The 16781-nt window shown below is 43.6% G+C and overlaps 1 protein-coding gene across 5 annotated transcripts in view; it reads left to right on the plus strand.

Annotated features, from left to right (window-relative positions):
• Positions 1–16781, plus strand: part of LOC131706670 (interleukin-12 receptor subunit beta-2-like) — a 75622-nt gene that overhangs the window by 45827 nt on the left and 13014 nt on the right. For all 5 annotated transcript variants that reach the window (XM_059008222.1, XM_059008224.1, XM_059008223.1 and 2 more), the window contains 10 exons: positions 1473–1542; positions 1837–2136; positions 2759–2903; positions 5085–5242; positions 10045–10196; positions 10429–10579; positions 11213–11277; positions 11858–12116; positions 12419–12616; positions 12841–12942. In XM_059008222.1, coding sequence (XP_058864205.1) covers positions 1488–1542; positions 1837–2136; positions 2759–2903; positions 5085–5242; positions 10045–10196; positions 10429–10579; positions 11213–11277; positions 11858–12116; positions 12419–12616; positions 12841–12942 — 1585 coding nt within the window. In that variant the 5' untranslated portion in view covers positions 1473–1487. The remainder of the gene's footprint in view (positions 1–1472; positions 1543–1836; positions 2137–2758; positions 2904–5084; positions 5243–10044; positions 10197–10428; positions 10580–11212; positions 11278–11857; positions 12117–12418; positions 12617–12840; positions 12943–16781) is intronic.

Here is a 16781-nt window from a genome sequence, read left to right on the forward strand (position 1 = left end):
CGGGACCACTGGGGGTTCCTCTCCACTGAGCAGTGAGATTAGTCTTCAATTCCCTGGGAGCTTTTCATTCGACTCATCGGCTCGCAAGGATGGGTTGGTTTTCTCCTTGTCTTTCTGGGCCAGGAACATCCCAGTTCCAGTCACTCGCGCAATGACGTCACACCAAATCACGTACTCTTGCACTGCTACTATCCTGTCCCTGATTCTCTCAATCTCTCACTTCCACTGCGGGCGTCTAGTGGCCCCCGCGGTTTACACTGCTCAATCTCTCACTTCCACTGCGGGCGTCCAGTGGCCCCCGCGGTTTACACTGCTCAATCTCTCACTTCCACTGCGGGCGTCCAGTGGCCCCCGCGGTTTACACTGCTCAATCTCTCACTTCCACTGCGGGCGTCCAGTGGCCCCCGCGGTTTACACTGCTCAATCTCTCACTTCCACTGCGGGCGTCCAGTGGCCCCCGCGGTTTACACTGCACCAACTGTATCCCTCCTTCTCTTATGTCTACTGCGGGTATCCAGCTGCCCAAGTAGTTCACCAGTCCCTTTCCTGTCACGCTGTTCTTTCCTCTTCCTCTACCCTGTGGCATTGGGACCTGCTTGGAACTTTTGGAGGTTTCCTGCCTCGTCTAGACAGTCAGGTGATGGACCCTCAACCGGGTGCACTTGATGCCAAATTGTTTCAGATATACATTGCATAATTATCAATAAAAGTTATTGTGTTGTGGGGTATGAACAGGATGGCTGATGGTGACGTCACACCAGGTTATACAGATGCACATTACTGTGGTTGAATGCACTGGTGTGCAGATATATTAAACAAACAAAAAGCTTGGACAACAAAACAAAACACTGAGACAGAAGAAACATCCCTCCCATATCTGCACCCAGGTAGGTGAGTACCACAGCTGCGATGTCTGAGAGGGACGCTGAGCGGTGTTTCCAGGCTTCCAGGCTTCCAGGCTTCCCATCGCTCCCCATTTCTAACAGCCAGCAGATGGATTCCCATTGGGAGGTCCTCCTGGAAGTTTCCCTCAAGGTCCATCAGCCAGTACCATATCTTCCTCGACCCCCAGTGGCTCTCTTGTCGTGAGGTTGGCAGGGGTGCTGGGCAGATGGCTCAAACTCCTGATCATTTCAATAATAGACTTCATTGAGGGAAGTTCTGAACCCCAGGACTGGTGCAGTAGGGCTTGTGCAAGTTTCTAACCCTGCACTAGCCAAAACGTTTCTACACTTGACTTAAGTTTTACTTTAGGGTTTTAAAAGGTAAAAAAAAAAAAAAGCTATTTGTAAAGGTGGAGATGTTTATATGAAGCCTGCACTGGAGGTAGTCACTTTTATTCAGCTGTTAAGGTTTTTATTGTGTGTGTGTGTGTGTGTGTGTGTGCGGGAATGGAGAGAGTGTTAAACACACATACACATTCCCACACACAAAACAAAAGTTGAGTTGTTCTCTTCTCCCTCTCCACACAGTGTTGGGTATGTGCCATGGAGAGAAGGTGCATTCCATTATTTCTGGCAGTCTACATTCTAATTCCAAGAGGTAAGAAGTTTAAATGCAATTGCTGTTTTTTTGAGATGTTACACATCCCTATAAAAGTTTACCACTGTATATTTGCATGGCAATTTTGCATTTTTCCCAGGCTTTTCACATGCTTGAACTATGCATTTACTCTGGTTTGCCATGTTTAGTAATATGCTTTATCATATCTCTCTGTGCTTTGCAATGCTTTCACTGTGCTTTATTACGCTTTGCTATACTTTTACTCTGGGACACTTTTCTAAGGGTACCCTCACAATCTTACAATGCTCCTCTACCCACCTGTTTTGCCCCCAGGGTCTGTCGCGAGCCTACACTGTACGTGGGATCCTCACTTTGAGCTGGGCCACGATACCAATGGCTCCTGCGTGCTGTTCTCTCCCACGCTGCCCCCTAGCTGTGCTGCCGGAATACTGCGGGTGACAGAGGGGCTCAATGTGACCACACTGTACAGCTCTCTCCAAAGGAACACAACCAATGGCAGCCTTTCCTTCACTGTGCCCGCCCCTAGGGAAGCAGAGGTCCACCTTCACTGTGAGGTCATCTGCCCTGGGCTGGAGACCAACCCCTCCTGCCAGCAAACCATCACAGGGGGTTGTGAGTATGGCTTATTATGGGGTGTAGCTAGCATGTATTATATTACTATGTGCAATAATATGCGCAGGCATATTTTTTTATTCTTGCTTTTAAATACTAAAGCGTTTTCAATGCATTGATTACTGTCGATTATTTCACCTGCCTGATATTTCATTAGGGAATATTGGTTTCTAGCCTAATTTATTGGGACCAACCTGACAATCCTGTTAAGAGACTCATCTCTGTGTAGTAATTTGCTTTCTTAATGAACCATTACAAACGTAACAATTTGTTTATAACTGTACAATACAAAAAATGAAATCAAACACCCTTTATAAAAGTGTCCCATTGTAAAAACACAGCAAAGTGTAATAAAGCACAGCTAAAGCATAGAAAAGCATTGTAAACCACAGAGAGGTATGGTAAAGAATATTAAAAAACATGGCAAACCAGGTAAACTATGGTAAATGCAAAGTACAATCATGTACAAACCACTAAATTACAGGGAAAAAATGACCAGGGTAATCTTTTACTATCTACTAAATAAAAAGGTAAAGTAGAAATGACAGTGCAAACACACAGCACATGCTAATGTAAATGAACCATGACCGTGTATACTTTCAATGTGTCTTTGTTTATTCAGATCCGCCAGCCACCCCCTCCCAGCCTCAGTGTCACATCATGAAAGAAAAGAGAGGGGCGCCCCCAGAAATGAACTGCTCCTGGCATCTGGGACTAGACTCACTGCTCAGGACTGAATACACCTTTCACCTGCGCATGAAGGGCAGGTATGTACAGGACAGAACAGGACAGGTATAGGGCAGGCGCAGTGAATGTGGTATTGATTAAAATGATTCAATATCCATTATTCACTTACATACAGTGTCTCTCAAAAGTATTCACCCCCCCTTGGACTTTTCCACATTTTATTGTGTTACAACATGGAATCAAAATGGATTTAATTAGCCACTAATTTTTGCCACTGATCAACACAAAAAAATCCATAATGTCAAAGTGAAAAATAAAATCTACAAATTGTTCTAAATTAATTACAAATACAAAACAGAAAATAATTGATTGCATAAGTATTCACCCCCTTGAGTCAATATTTGGTAGAGGCACCTTTGGCAGCAATTACAGCCATGAGTCTATTTGGATAAGTCTCTACCAGCTTTGCACATCTGGACACTGCAATTTTTGCCCATTCTTCTTTGCAAAATTGCTCAAGCTCCGTCAAGTTGGATGGGGACCTTTGGTGAACAGCAATTTTCAACTCTTTCCACATATTCTCAATTGGATTGAGGTCCGGGCTTTGACTGGGCCACTCCAGGACATTGACCTTTTTGTTTTTAAGCCACTCCAGTGTGGCTTTGGCTGTATGTTTGGGGTCATTGTCCTGCTGGAAGCGGAATCTTCTCCCAAGTCCCAGGTCTCTTGCAGACTTCAGCAGGTTTTCCTCCAGGATTTCTCTATACTTTGCTGCATCCATTTTGCCCTCTATCTTCACGAGCTTTCCAGGCCCTGATGCAGAGAAGCATCCCCATAGCATAATGCTGCCACCACCATGCTTCACGGTAGGGATGGTGTTCTGAGGATGATGTGCGGTGTTAGGCTTGCGCCAAACATGGCGCTTAGCGTTGAGGCCAAAAAGCTCTACTTTGGTCTCATCAGACCATAGAATCTTCTTCCACTTGGTCTCAGAGTCTCCCACATGCCTTCTGGCAAACTCTAGCCGAGATTTGATGTGAATTTTTTTTTCAACAATGGCTTTCTTTTTGCCACTCTCCCATAAAGGCTATTGTTGCCGTATGCACAGTGTCTCTCAGCTCTCCCGGAAGACTGTAACTCCTTTAGAGTTGCCATAGGCCTCTTGGTGGCCTCCCTGACTAGTGCCCTTCTTGCCCAGATACTCAGTTTTTGAGAACGGCCTGTTCTAGACAGATTCACAGTTGTGCCATATTCTTTCCATTTCTTAATAATGGACTTTACTGTGCTTCGGGGATATTCAATGCCTTGGAAATGTTCTTATATCCTACCCCTGATTGGTACTTTTGAAGAACCTTATTCCGGATTTGCTTTGAATGTTCCTTCGTCTTCATGATGTAGTTTTTGTTAGGAAATGTACTAACCAACTGTGGGACCTCCCAGAGACAGGTGTATTTAACCTGAAATCATGTGAAACACCTTAATTGCACACAGGTGGACTCCATTCAACTAATTATGTGACTTCTAAAGACAGTTGGTTGCACCAGAGCTTATTTAGGTGTGTCATAGCAAAGGGGGTGAATACTTATGCAATCAATTATTTTCTGTTTTATATTTGTAATTAATTTAGAACAATTTGTAGATTTTATTTTTCACTTTGACATTATGGATTTTTTTGTGTTGATCAGTGGCAAAAACTCCTAATTAAATACATTTTGATTCCATGTTGAAACACAATAAAATGTGGAAAAGTCCAAGGGGGGTGAATACTTTTTGTTATTATTGATGAATAAGGCGGACCATGACAACGGTGAATTAAGAATGATCGAATCAACGGTTTATTAATTATCTATTGATTATTGATAACACAGAAACAATCATTGCCAGTATACTCCTATACCCCTAACTAGTTTTTTTGCCCTTATATGTGTAAAGCAAATGGGTTATAATACCTCTGTGCATTATCCTCCCACCTCCTTTGCTATGAAGTTTCAAACTAATTTTAATCTCTTATATGGTTTCTCATATTCTAGCATGTGACTAGTTACACCCTTGATATTTCCCTTATATGGTTCCATGAGAATAGGACATCTTTTCACAAACAACAATCTTTTACAATACTACCTTCACAGGTATAGGATAGGTACAGGTGTGTAGAGACCCAGAGCAGTGTGTGTGTGTGTGTGTGAGTATCAGTGTGTTTTACTCTGAAGCTCCTGTATTGCTCTGGTTCGGATCAAGTCTTCTCTGTCTCTCTCTCTCAGTACTGAGTGGTCCACAGTGGTGCCGGCTGGTCTCAGCACTGTCATGGTCCCGCGTTCCAGCTTTGTGAGCCATGTTAACGGGAAGGTATGGGTCAGCGCTAGGAACGCACTGGGAAAGAGTCAGTCCAAAATGAAGAACTTCAACTCTGAGTCCATAGGTACCGTACACACACTGACCTTCTTCATTGCAAACTATTGATTGATTGATTATTGATCGCCATGGCTTGTATGTTGAGAGCCTTCATTTAACCCAGCAGAGTTGCTGACTCGAGTCGGTGACTTGGACTCAAGTCCGACTCAATTTACTTTTTTTGGGACTTGGGACTTGAACAAATTGACTTGAGACTTGACTTGGGACTTGATGAAAATGACTTGACAACAGTAGAAATTCAAACGCTACACTGGTATTACGGCTCGTGTTGCACCCTCGCTCTGCTCATCTTCTTGCTCTAAACCAGCCAAAAACCTGTACTTACATTTAAGACTTTATATATATATATATATATATATATATATATATATATATATATATATATATATATACAGTGCCTTGCAAAAGTATTCAAACCCCTGACCAATTCTCTCATATTACTGAATTACAAATGGTACATTGAAATTTCGTTCTGTTTGATATTTTATTTTAAAACACTGAAACTCAAAATCAATTATTGTAAGGTGACATTGGTTTTATGTTGGGAAATATTTTTAAGAAAAATAAAAAACTGAAATGAAGACCAAATGGCGTTTTCAGCGCTGACGCGCTAATTTTAATAAACACAAATCAAAACACACAAAATAAACACCTAGCTCCTCTTGGAGCACTAACTCAACTTCCAGGAACACCCTGACTAACACGGGACAGCTAAGCTATTTCCCCGTCCTCACAAAACAACAGTTTGGTACCACACTTACTTTTTAACTCTCTCGCTTGCTCTCTCTGACTGCTGGGAAGCAGAGCACCTTGTCTGCCTCCTTCTCCTCAGCAGCCTCGAGCAGACTGCCTGCTCTCCTTTTAAACTGCCCACACCTGGGTCTAATTCCCCAATAACGCCCAGGTGCGGATGATCATTAATAATAAAACAATTAACAAAAGGTGCCTTCTCACGTAGGGAGGTTTTAACCCCCTCCCTGCTGTCTCTCACAACCCGCTATCTTACAATATATATATAATTACAAAAGCATACATAAGTGCTACATATTTATTTAAAATAAAAAATAACACATGTAAGTAATTGTGGCAAAGTGATTTGCAGTGCGCAGGTGTAAGAGTGATGCGGTGATCAATGAAAGACAGACGACGATATTCCAGGTGCAGTGGTGTTTATTTATAATCCCAAAGTCACTTGACAACTGTAAATAACGTGTACTGCGCAGTATAACCCAGGGGGTTTAATCCCGAAACAATAAACACAGTAGATGCACACACAAAACATAACAAGTCCAGAGTGAGTGCTAACGTGCAAGTGGTGAAATACAGTTTATTCAGTGAACAGTAGTGCAGTGCTGTCCAGGTTCGTGCTGGCCTTTAAGTGACAGATCCTGGTACATGTTAGCTGTCTAATAATAACAAACGAGCACAGTATTAGACACAGCAAAAACAAACAAACGCTCACAGTACTTTTTCACTGTCCTTTCTGGTACATCCGTAACCATAACAAAGGAACAGAATGCTTGGCCACGTCCCCTTATGTACCGCCAGTCACACCCCCTTGGTTAATGAGTGCAATCCCTTTCTCCAATCCGCGATCACCACATCGCTTCCCGTCTGGGTCAATGACTTGGTGTACCGTGGCTCCGCCCCCTTTCCAGATGGCCGACTTCCACCTTTCCCTGGAATGAATTGTCAGACCATCAAGTCCAGGCACCCTGTTCCTTTTCCATAGCGCCCTTACAGGTTGGTAGGGAGATTTGTAACCAAGGTTCATTTTCTCTCTGTCACAGTAATGTTATAAACGATTTATTTATTTATATATGGGCTTTACTTGTTTTTTTCTCACAATTTACTGTACAAGCACTGCTGTTTCTTATGTGATGACATCAAATGCGGTAGATCCACAATTTTTTTTTTTTTTTTAATTCAGAAGTTAGTGTAAAATTAAATTGTCCTGAACTGCTGGCGTGTAGTCTATAAAGCCATAAATAAAATAATAAATGCTAATTTATATTTGTACTGATACAGTTCAATGGACACTTGGGCAGCAGTGTGGAGTAGTGGTTAGGGCTCTGGACTCTTGACCGGAGGGTCGTGGGTTCAATCCCAGGTGGAGGACACTGCTGCTGTACCCTTGAGCAAGGTACTTTACCTAGATTGCTCCAGTAAAAACCCAACTGTATAAATGGGTAATTGTATGTAACAAATATTGTAATTGTATATAAAAATAATGTGATATCTTGTAACAATTGTAAGGCGCCCTGGATAAGGGTGTCTGCTAAGAAATAAATAATAAAAAAACAAACGTTTTATTTCTCCGTATTTTACAATTAAACAAGAACCCCGGTCAAATGCATACGAGTGTCAGTCATCTGTAAGAATCCCCATATTAACCAGTCCTGAGGAAAGAAGTAGGCGGGTTCACCATTTTCTTCAGCCGGATCTGCTGAATGCAAGTGTGGGCATTTGTGTGATTTGTCATTTTATTGGATGCTGAGCTCCAGAACAAAGTCATGCCCAGGGGGAGGGCGTGGTATAGTATGCAGAGCATTGTGGTGATTGACATCCTGCACTGATGATGACATCATAATCAAAAGGAATAGAAGAAAAAAAAAAAAACATTCACAGGAAAAATAGCCAAAGAAATAGCCAAACCGCCAAAGACAATATTTACCCACTAGATGCTTTCAAAACAAGCAATTTGAAACTGTTGTCTTTAAAAGTAAGCATCTGCTATTATTTTTTATTTCATTATTTATCTTCAATTTCTGACTTGTTTGTATATTTGCTTCAGAGACGGTAAGTTTTGAATAAGGCAGTTGATATTTTTTCGAAGCTACTCGTAGAGTACAGACATGCCAGATGAGGAGACAATTACTTTGAATAATCCTGTAAATCGCTTTGGATAAGGCGTCAGCTAAATGAATTACAATAATAATAGTGATCATCATCATCATCATCATCATCATCATCATCATCATAAGTTCAGTCAGGGTGGCTATTACCAGACTTGAGACTTGACTTGAAACTTGGCTGTTGGGACTTGGGACTTGACTTGGGACTTGACAAACATGACTTGGTTAGAACTCTGCTCCCCAGTAACACAGGGTTTCCTTGCATTACAAAATATCACAATACAAAATATCACAGCGCAGAAAATCACATTACAGTTATAAAGTACAATAAAATCAGTGGAAAATAAGATCAACTTCAAATAAGAGCAAAGTAAAGAATACAATAAATAATTACATTTAAGCGAGTTCAATTAGAGCAGTTAACTTATAGTAAATAATAATTGCTTATACAAGTAAAGTCCATTAAGAGCACATAGTAAGTACAATGAGGTTTATAGATGCTGTCTGAACAGGTGTGTCTTGAGGAGGCGCCAGAAGGTGTCAGGGACTAAGCAGTCCTGATATCCGTGGGCAGGTTGTTGACCACTGAAGGGCAAGGGAGGAGAAGGAGCGGGCTCTGGAAGCGGGGGAGCGGAGGAGGGGTACAGTTAATCTGTCGGTGGCGGAAGAGCGGAGGGAGTGAGAGGGGGTGTAGGGAGAAATAATAGTCTGGAGAGAGGAGGGGGCAGAAAGATCGAGACAGCGACAGGAGAGTACAAGAGTTTTGAATTGGATGCAAGCAGAGATAGGGTGCCAGTGGAGGGAGCGGAGCAGCGGTTGTAGCGTGGGAGAAACGAGGAAGGGAAAAGACAAGGCGGGCAGCAGAGTTTTGGATGAGCTGGAGTGGATGGGTAGCAGAGGCAGGGAGGCCAGCCAGGAGGGAGTTGCAGTAGTCAAGGCGGGACAGTACCAGGGCCTGAAGGAGTTGCGTACAGTAGTTGGTGAGGAAGGGACAAATTCTATGTATGTTGCTGAGGAAGAAGCGACAGGAGCCTGTCAGAGTAGAGGTGCTGAAAGTAGGAGAGGGAGAAAGTGAGTAAGGGGACCAGGAGGGTGGTAAAGAACAATCAGAAGGAGGCAACAAGGGGAGGTGATTTCAGCAACGTGAATCTCATAGGTGCTAACAGAGAGAGGAGATAGGAGGGGGGGCAGAAAAGAACGGGAGGGAGAGAGCAGAGGTCCTGTTCCCCCGCCCCATCCAATGGGGCAAGGAGAGTGGGACAGGACATAGAGAGAGGAAAGGGCAGCCAGTGTGGTAGCGTTATCAGGGGAGATCCAGGTTTCAGTGAGAGCTAGAAGTCAAGAGAGAGATGAGAGGCAAAGGCAGAGATAAAGTCAGCTTTGCTGGAAGCCGAGTGACAATTCCAGACGGCACCAGAGAGAGCGTGGAGGGGAGCAGAGGAATGGGGGGAGGGAGATCAGGTCAGAGGAGTTAGATATGGAGTGTCAGGGAGGAGCAAGAGGAGAGGATTACGGGGATATTAAAATTAATCATGGTAGGAAGCAGTAGTAGAAATGGCTATGCGAGTGGGTGGTGTCGAGAGGGGGGCATATGAAAAACAACACAGTATTTGAGAATTTGCAAAAAGAGCCACTCAGAATGATTTCCAATATCAAAAACGATAAAGGAGTATAAGAAAATAAGGAATATAAGAAAATACCTGCCCCCCCCCCCCCCAATTAAACCCCAGTGAGTGATTGTAATTCCAACCCCCCCCCCCCAGGGATGAAACCCTATGAAGGGGAGATAATGGAGGTGGTCATACATATGTGTGTCACACTTCACATTGTTCCAAATATCTGGTGAACAGCTTATCCAGTTGTCATGAAACTTGGTATTGACATTATTTTGCAGAATGTGTTGGTTTGTATGTGTTGTAAGTGGTTGACAGGCCCTTCTTCTTGTGCTTTGCAGTTAAGCTGGAAGCCCCAAGGTTTGTAAGCCATGAAGTGATCAGTGATATGATCACAGTGATGTGGAATAATATGGACACTGAGAAGAGCTCTGATATAAATATAAATTGTCGACTCCGTTACAGAGAAGAAGGGGTGAGAAACTGGACTGAGGTGAGTGTGTGTGTGTGTGTGTGTTGTTATTGTGTGTGTGCATGTGTTGTGCTTTGTTAGCTGACTGTATGTGCTTAGGAGGAGGCTAAACAGAGTGCACTGCGCTGGAGAGTTTATGAACCTGGGTGCTTTGATAGTCTGAGACCAACCAATGGATTGCATAATAACAATGTGTTGCTGTGTGTTGTATTGCTGTGTATTTGTATGTTGTATGTGTGTGTGTGTATTTCAGGCTAACCCAGAGGACGTGAGTGATGTTGAGTACACGCTGGACAGCCCGCAACCTTTCACCCACTACCTGTTCCAGGTGAGCTGCATGCGTGGCACAGACTCCCCGTGGAGTGAGTGGAGCCACAGCTACAAAGTGCAGAGCTCTGAGGCAGGTAAGAGATCAGCAACACAGCGCCTTCCCAGTACAGCACCAGCACTTCAGAGACTGAGATAGGAGAGGAGAGCAATCCTTATCTCAGCTTTCATTTTGAACAATCTCATTTGCTGAAGCTACTTTGTCTACTCTACTTCACTTTCTTATTCCTAACTAGCAGAACCATACCATACAGAACCACTATTGCCATTGTAGTGCCACTGCCTGTCTACGCTGCCATTGGAGATCATTTGAGAAGGGTATAGTTAGCATACTGTGGACCCATTCCACCAATGGCATCCTCATCCCATTGTATCTGACCTATACTTGTGCTACCATTGCCCCTCAATATAATAAAGAACAATTATTTCATATTGCACTGCCATTGTAGTGCTACCAATGGCAGCCTCTTTCAATTGTAGCTGCCTTGGTGCTACCATTGCCCCTTCGTGTAATACATAACCATTGCAAGGCCCGTGTATTGCCACTGTCTGTCTGCATTGCCATTGGAGATATTTTCCTTTATTACAAAGACTTTTTCATCTCATGAGGGCACAGACTTGACTTGATGGCTTCAATTAATATCAATACCATCTCTCTCTCTATTTCCCACTCCCCCCTCCCCCTCTCCCTCCCTCTTCCCCGCTCTCAGCTCCAGTAGGAATGCTGGATGTGTGGTTCATATTTGACAAGAGAAATGTCACTCTGTACTGGAAGGTGAGTGCTGCAGTCTGCACTGAGACTGAGGTTCAGATGCATGGTGATCAGGGTGGCAGTGAAAATACCACGGAGTTAGTACTGAAAAGACACTTCAATTAAACAAAGCGTTTGATGTGTTTGATTTTCAATGTCACACCAATGCTGACAGCATTAGCACACATGCAAGAGCCCTTATAAAAGTTCTCCACAGTAAAAGCAAAGTGTAATAAAGCACAATGAAAGCATGGTAAAGAGTAGATGAGCATTATAAAACCCAGGCTGGTATGGTAAAGCATATTAGAAAACATGGCGAACCGTAATAAACTGTGGTACATGTTATAACCAGGGGAAAAATGCTAAATTACAGTGCAGTATAAACTTTTATGAGGGAGTTATCGGCATCAGATTGTCAATGCGTTTTACTTTTCCAAAAGGAAAAAACACACAAATTGCAAATTTAAAACGAAAAAGACCCCATTTATTAAGACTACTTTCAAGGACCTAAATGCAGCGTCTTGGTTGTTTTTCTGCTGGTTTGTTAACTTTATTGGGTCCTTGTTGATGCTTGGTTCATCCACCCCCACTCTCCCCTCTCCAGGAGCTGTCCCGGGAGAATGCCCAGGGGAGCATTCGGGTTTATGAGGTGCGGTTGGAAGCAAGGGAAGGAGTCAGCAAGCTGGTAAACGTGTCCAGGGAAACTGTTCTGTGGTCCAGAGCGAGGGAACGAGCAGACGGGCTGAGAGAGGAGTGTCTCTGCATCTATTCTCTCCCTAAAGACGGAGTCTTCAGAGCCAGCGTGGTGGGGTACAACGGCGAGGGAAAGACACTACCAGCTACTGTAAACTTCAGCAGTCAGGGTAACACTCTGAAACGCACTAAGACACACTGAGAGACACTGAGATACAGACACACTGAGAGACACTAAGAAACACTGAGAGACATTAAGCAACACTCAGACACACTATGACACACTAAGACACACTAAGACGCACTGAGAGACACTGAGACACACTGAGATACACTGACACACATACTGAGACACACTTAGACACTCACACACATACACATTGAGATTGAGACACACTGAGTCTCTTGTCACACAATGCCACACATATTTATCCAATTAACACAAGGCCTGTGACTTAATGTCTGTTGACAGGTCTCCTGGGCCCCAGCAATGTCATTGCGGTGAACAACTTAGAGGGACGGAGCCTGAAAGTGTCCTGGACTCCGCCCCCTGGACACACTGAGTATGTGCAGTATGTGGTGCAGAGCAGGGAGGTGGGGCTAAGCCTGAGCAGACCGTGGATTCATTGGACGAGATGTGACATCAATCATACCATTGCTCTACTGACAGGTACAGTGAAAGTGAGCTTTAACCAATCGGAGCAGGTCGACTGCAGCTTCAAAACCTCCTTTTAGTGATGTAGGGGGACCGGTGGTACTGCTGCAAATAAGAGGTGAGAGAATGGATTAAAAAAAAAAAAAACTGTTACAGGGGGGCTGTGATAATGCTGCTGCTGATAATAACAGCTATAAGAATGCATTTCTAAACCGTTTCTTCTGCTTTTCTCTGTGTAGGCAACTTTAAACCCTTCACCCCCTACAATGTGTCTGTCTTCGCTGTTTATTCCAACGGGACCAGTCAGCCTTCCTCAGTCCTTGTCTACACACAGCAGGGAGGTGAGCTCTTCATAGTTTATTATTTATTATTATTATTGTTTATTTCTTAGCAGACGCCCTTACCCAGGGCGATTTACAGTCGTAAACAAAAAATACATTTCAAGAATGACAGTACATGTATTAATACAGTTAAGAGCAGGATAAAATACAATGACTTCAGTTCTAGTAAGTACAAGTTTATGACAAAATACGATTCAATATCGGAGCAGATAAGTGTCAGTGATAGTTACATCAGGATACGATTAAATGCAAAATACTACAGATTGAATAACACTTGTGGCAGATTACAGTGCAGTACTCTGTAAAGCATAGGATTAAATGCAGTAAAATAATGAGCAGATAAGTGCAAGTAAAGCACATTAAGGAAGAGTGATAAAGTGTCCAGATGGAAAAGAGGAGTTCTACAGGTGCTGTCTGAAGAGGTGAGTCTTGAGGAGGCGCCGGAAGGTGGTCAGGGACTTGGCAGTCCTGACATCTTTAGGAAGGTCATTCCACCCCTGCGGGGCGAGGGTGGAGAAGGAGCAGGCTCTGGAGGCAGGGGAGCGTAGAGGAGGTACAGCCAGTCTTCTAGTGCAGGAGGAGCGGAGAGGTCGAGTGGGGGTGTAGGGAGAGATGAGGGTCTGGAGGTAGCTGGTTGCAGTCTGGTCAAGGCATCTGTAGGCGAGTACAAGAGTCTTGAACTGAATGCGAGCAGTGATCGGGAGCCAGTGGAGTGAGCGGAGCAGTGGAGTTGCGTGCGAGAAGCGAGAATAATAAATAAATAATAATGCATTGTATTAACAAGTTGTGTAACTTGTATCTATTTATATATTTTCATTATTGCTTACTTTGATGAATAACGTGTTTACTTATGTTGGGTTAAGGCAGCTACAGAAAGAGCTTTGCTACCTGTTTTTCTTTTTTTGCTTATTCCAGTCATCTCTCAATATCTGCAACAGCTACTTCACTAATTATATTTAGACCATTTTTTCTTCCCCATTTGAGGTCTTGTCTTCAATTTCAAACAGAGTAGAATGGCCTCAAACACTTCTTTCTCAGCGTTTTTTCTTTTTTTTTTTTTGGTTAAGGTGGAATTTCAAGTTGGTAAAGTTCAATGTTCGCTACTAAAATCACAGAATCTGTGACACCCATGACCAAATCGCAGCCTTACTGATAAGCAACCAATAAACGTGCGATTGATAATGATAGCAAGGTGGATAATGTTATACGAATATGGCTTCTGAGCTGGTTAACAAATTACCAAGTACACCTGAGTGTTTAACACTGAGCCTTGATGTCTTGAATGTAAGCCGAGAGCCGGACCATGGCAGAGGGGCTTCGAGGGTGTCGTCAGCATAGGAGTGAAACATTAGGCTGTGTTGACGGATGAGGTGACCCAAGGGAAGCATGTAGATATTGAAGAGAAGGGGCCCAAGAACAGATGCTTGGGGGACACCACTGCTTCCAGCATAGAAAACAGACTGCATGCATCCAGATAGGTAAGAGGACATCCAGGAGAGACAGGTTAAAGAGATTCCAGCATACTTCTGAAGGCAGTCAAGAAGAACACCATTATCTATGGATTCAAAAGCGGCTGTTAGGTCAAGGAGGACAAGCACAGAGGGAGCACCAGCATCAGCATTGAGCAGGAGATCATTCACAATCCGGAGCAGAGCAGTTTCAGTACTGTAGAGATTCAAACAGATTTTGAGAGTGTGCATAATGCAGTGAGCAATATCAGAAGCACAGAGACGGACAAGGTTAGTAGGCCAGGGGTCCAGAGGGCATGTGACAGTAGTTGATTTCAACAGTAAGCCGGAAACATCAGCAATGGAGAGAGGAGAGAAGGAGGAGGGGGCAGGAGGGGCAACCGGAGGAGAGTCAGGGTGGTCAAGTAGTAAACTGGGTTTGTAGTTCGCAAGATGGTCGGTCCAGATCTCTCTGTGAACCGTTAGTCCAGAAGACCTCCACTTGCACTCAAGCTTGCGGCAGGCAGATTTAAGCAGTCGAAGTTCGAGGGTGTACCATGGGCAGTGTCGATCTTTCATGACGGTTCTGGTTGTAAGCGGGGCAACAGTGTCAATGATATGAGTAAGGGTGGTGTAGTAAACGCATCATCAACTGAGGACGGGAGAGTACCAGTTAGAGGGGATGCAGAGACACATTCTGAGAGTTTCACAGGATTCAGCAGATTCTTGGGATGGATGGAGATAACAGTATCAGTAGCGGAGGAAGGAGCAGGGAGATTAATATTAGCAGTGATGGTCAGAGAGAGAGATATATCTCTCTGCCCCCGCCTCGGCCAGTGAGCCGAGGTTTGTCAAAGAGGGAATAGCCCTTTGGGGTGGCTAGATGCAGCGAGTGCATGTCGTTTACAGAGTGCCAGATTTCAGCTAGACAGAGAAGATCAAGATTGGTATTGGTTGTAAGTTCGCTGAGAAGCAGAGATTTGTTAGTCAGAGAGCGACATTTAAAAAAGGAGATTTTCAAGTTAGTAGCAGGCAGCGTAGGGGAAGTAAGGGTATGTGCAGCAGGTACTTACCAGTGTTCATTCTGGGAGTGGAGAACGAGTGAGCCCGCTGTGTCCAGGGGATCCAGACGTTAGGTGTCAAGGTAGGAATGAGGCCTCTAGTAGCCATTGGGAGGAATTTGGGAGAGATCCTCGCTCCACCTGTACTCGCTCGGACTGCCACAGCTCAGACTGCCCTTGGATGTGTGGCCCTTAGATGGCTGGCGCTTACAACGGCTGGCATTCTAAGACACTGTTTGGCAATTTATACTACCGTGTGGGCCTTATACTTAACACAATATTCTAATCAACCTCACGATTCAACACAGCCCAGCACAGTTTACAAAACTTAAATTACAATTGTTAAAGGCAGGGTTAGTTACCCTAGCAACAACGATTTAACTATCAAATTAAATACAATCCACTTACCTGGTTATATGTTGAGTCACCCAGAAGCAGCACTGGAGTTCAGACTTTTTTCCTCCCTGGTGATGTGTTATTCCTTTACTCATGTCATCTGACTGAAGTGAAATGTTTGTTACCTGAAGAGTGTTCAGATTTCTTAGAAATGGGGGGCAGGTTAGGTTTAGATTTGTTCAAAGCAACACCAAAATATTACCTTCCTGAAATTTTGCACATACAAAGCCAAGACCTTGACATTTTCTTGGTAATTTGTTTAGATTTTTATTTTTGGGGTTTCACCACAAGGTCAAATGTCAAAAACTTAACAGGCAGGCTGTAGGGGTGACGTCAGGCCAGGAAATGAAACCAGCACACAGCAACTGCGGGCGAAACCGAGACGTGTGGCGCTCAGTGTTTTATTAACACACAGAAAATAAAATGTTGAACAAAACATTCTAAAAGGTATAGACAATGTCGACCCAGGGGACTTTTTCGACCTGAAAAAAGAAACAAGGACCAGGGGTCACAAATGGAGATTAGATAAAGGGGCATTCAGAACAGAAAATAGGAGGCACTTTTTTACACAGAGAATTGTGAGGGTCTGGAAGCAACTCCCCAGTAATGTTGTTGAAGCTGACACCCTGGGATCCTTTAAGAAGCTGCTCGATGAGATTCTGGGATCAATAAGCTACTAATAACTAAACGAGCAAGATGGGCTGAATGGCCTCCTCTCGTTTGTAAACTTTCTTATGTTCTTATTATGAACTATCCACACAGCACGAATTACAACAGCTCTTTTTTATCTTTTAAATTATTATTATTACCACATTAGCAACAACGTGGTGTCTGAGCAACAGTACCTGACACAAATACAATCATACAGTGAGCAGGCCCTTACAGAGATTGCAATAAACAGACACCGAATTACTGTAAAGTAATGAATGTACAT

This window comes from Acipenser ruthenus, chromosome 36 (assembly GCF_902713425.1).
Source record: "Acipenser ruthenus chromosome 36, fAciRut3.2 maternal haplotype, whole genome shotgun sequence".
NCBI lineage: Eukaryota > Metazoa > Chordata > Actinopteri > Acipenseriformes > Acipenseridae > Acipenser > Acipenser ruthenus.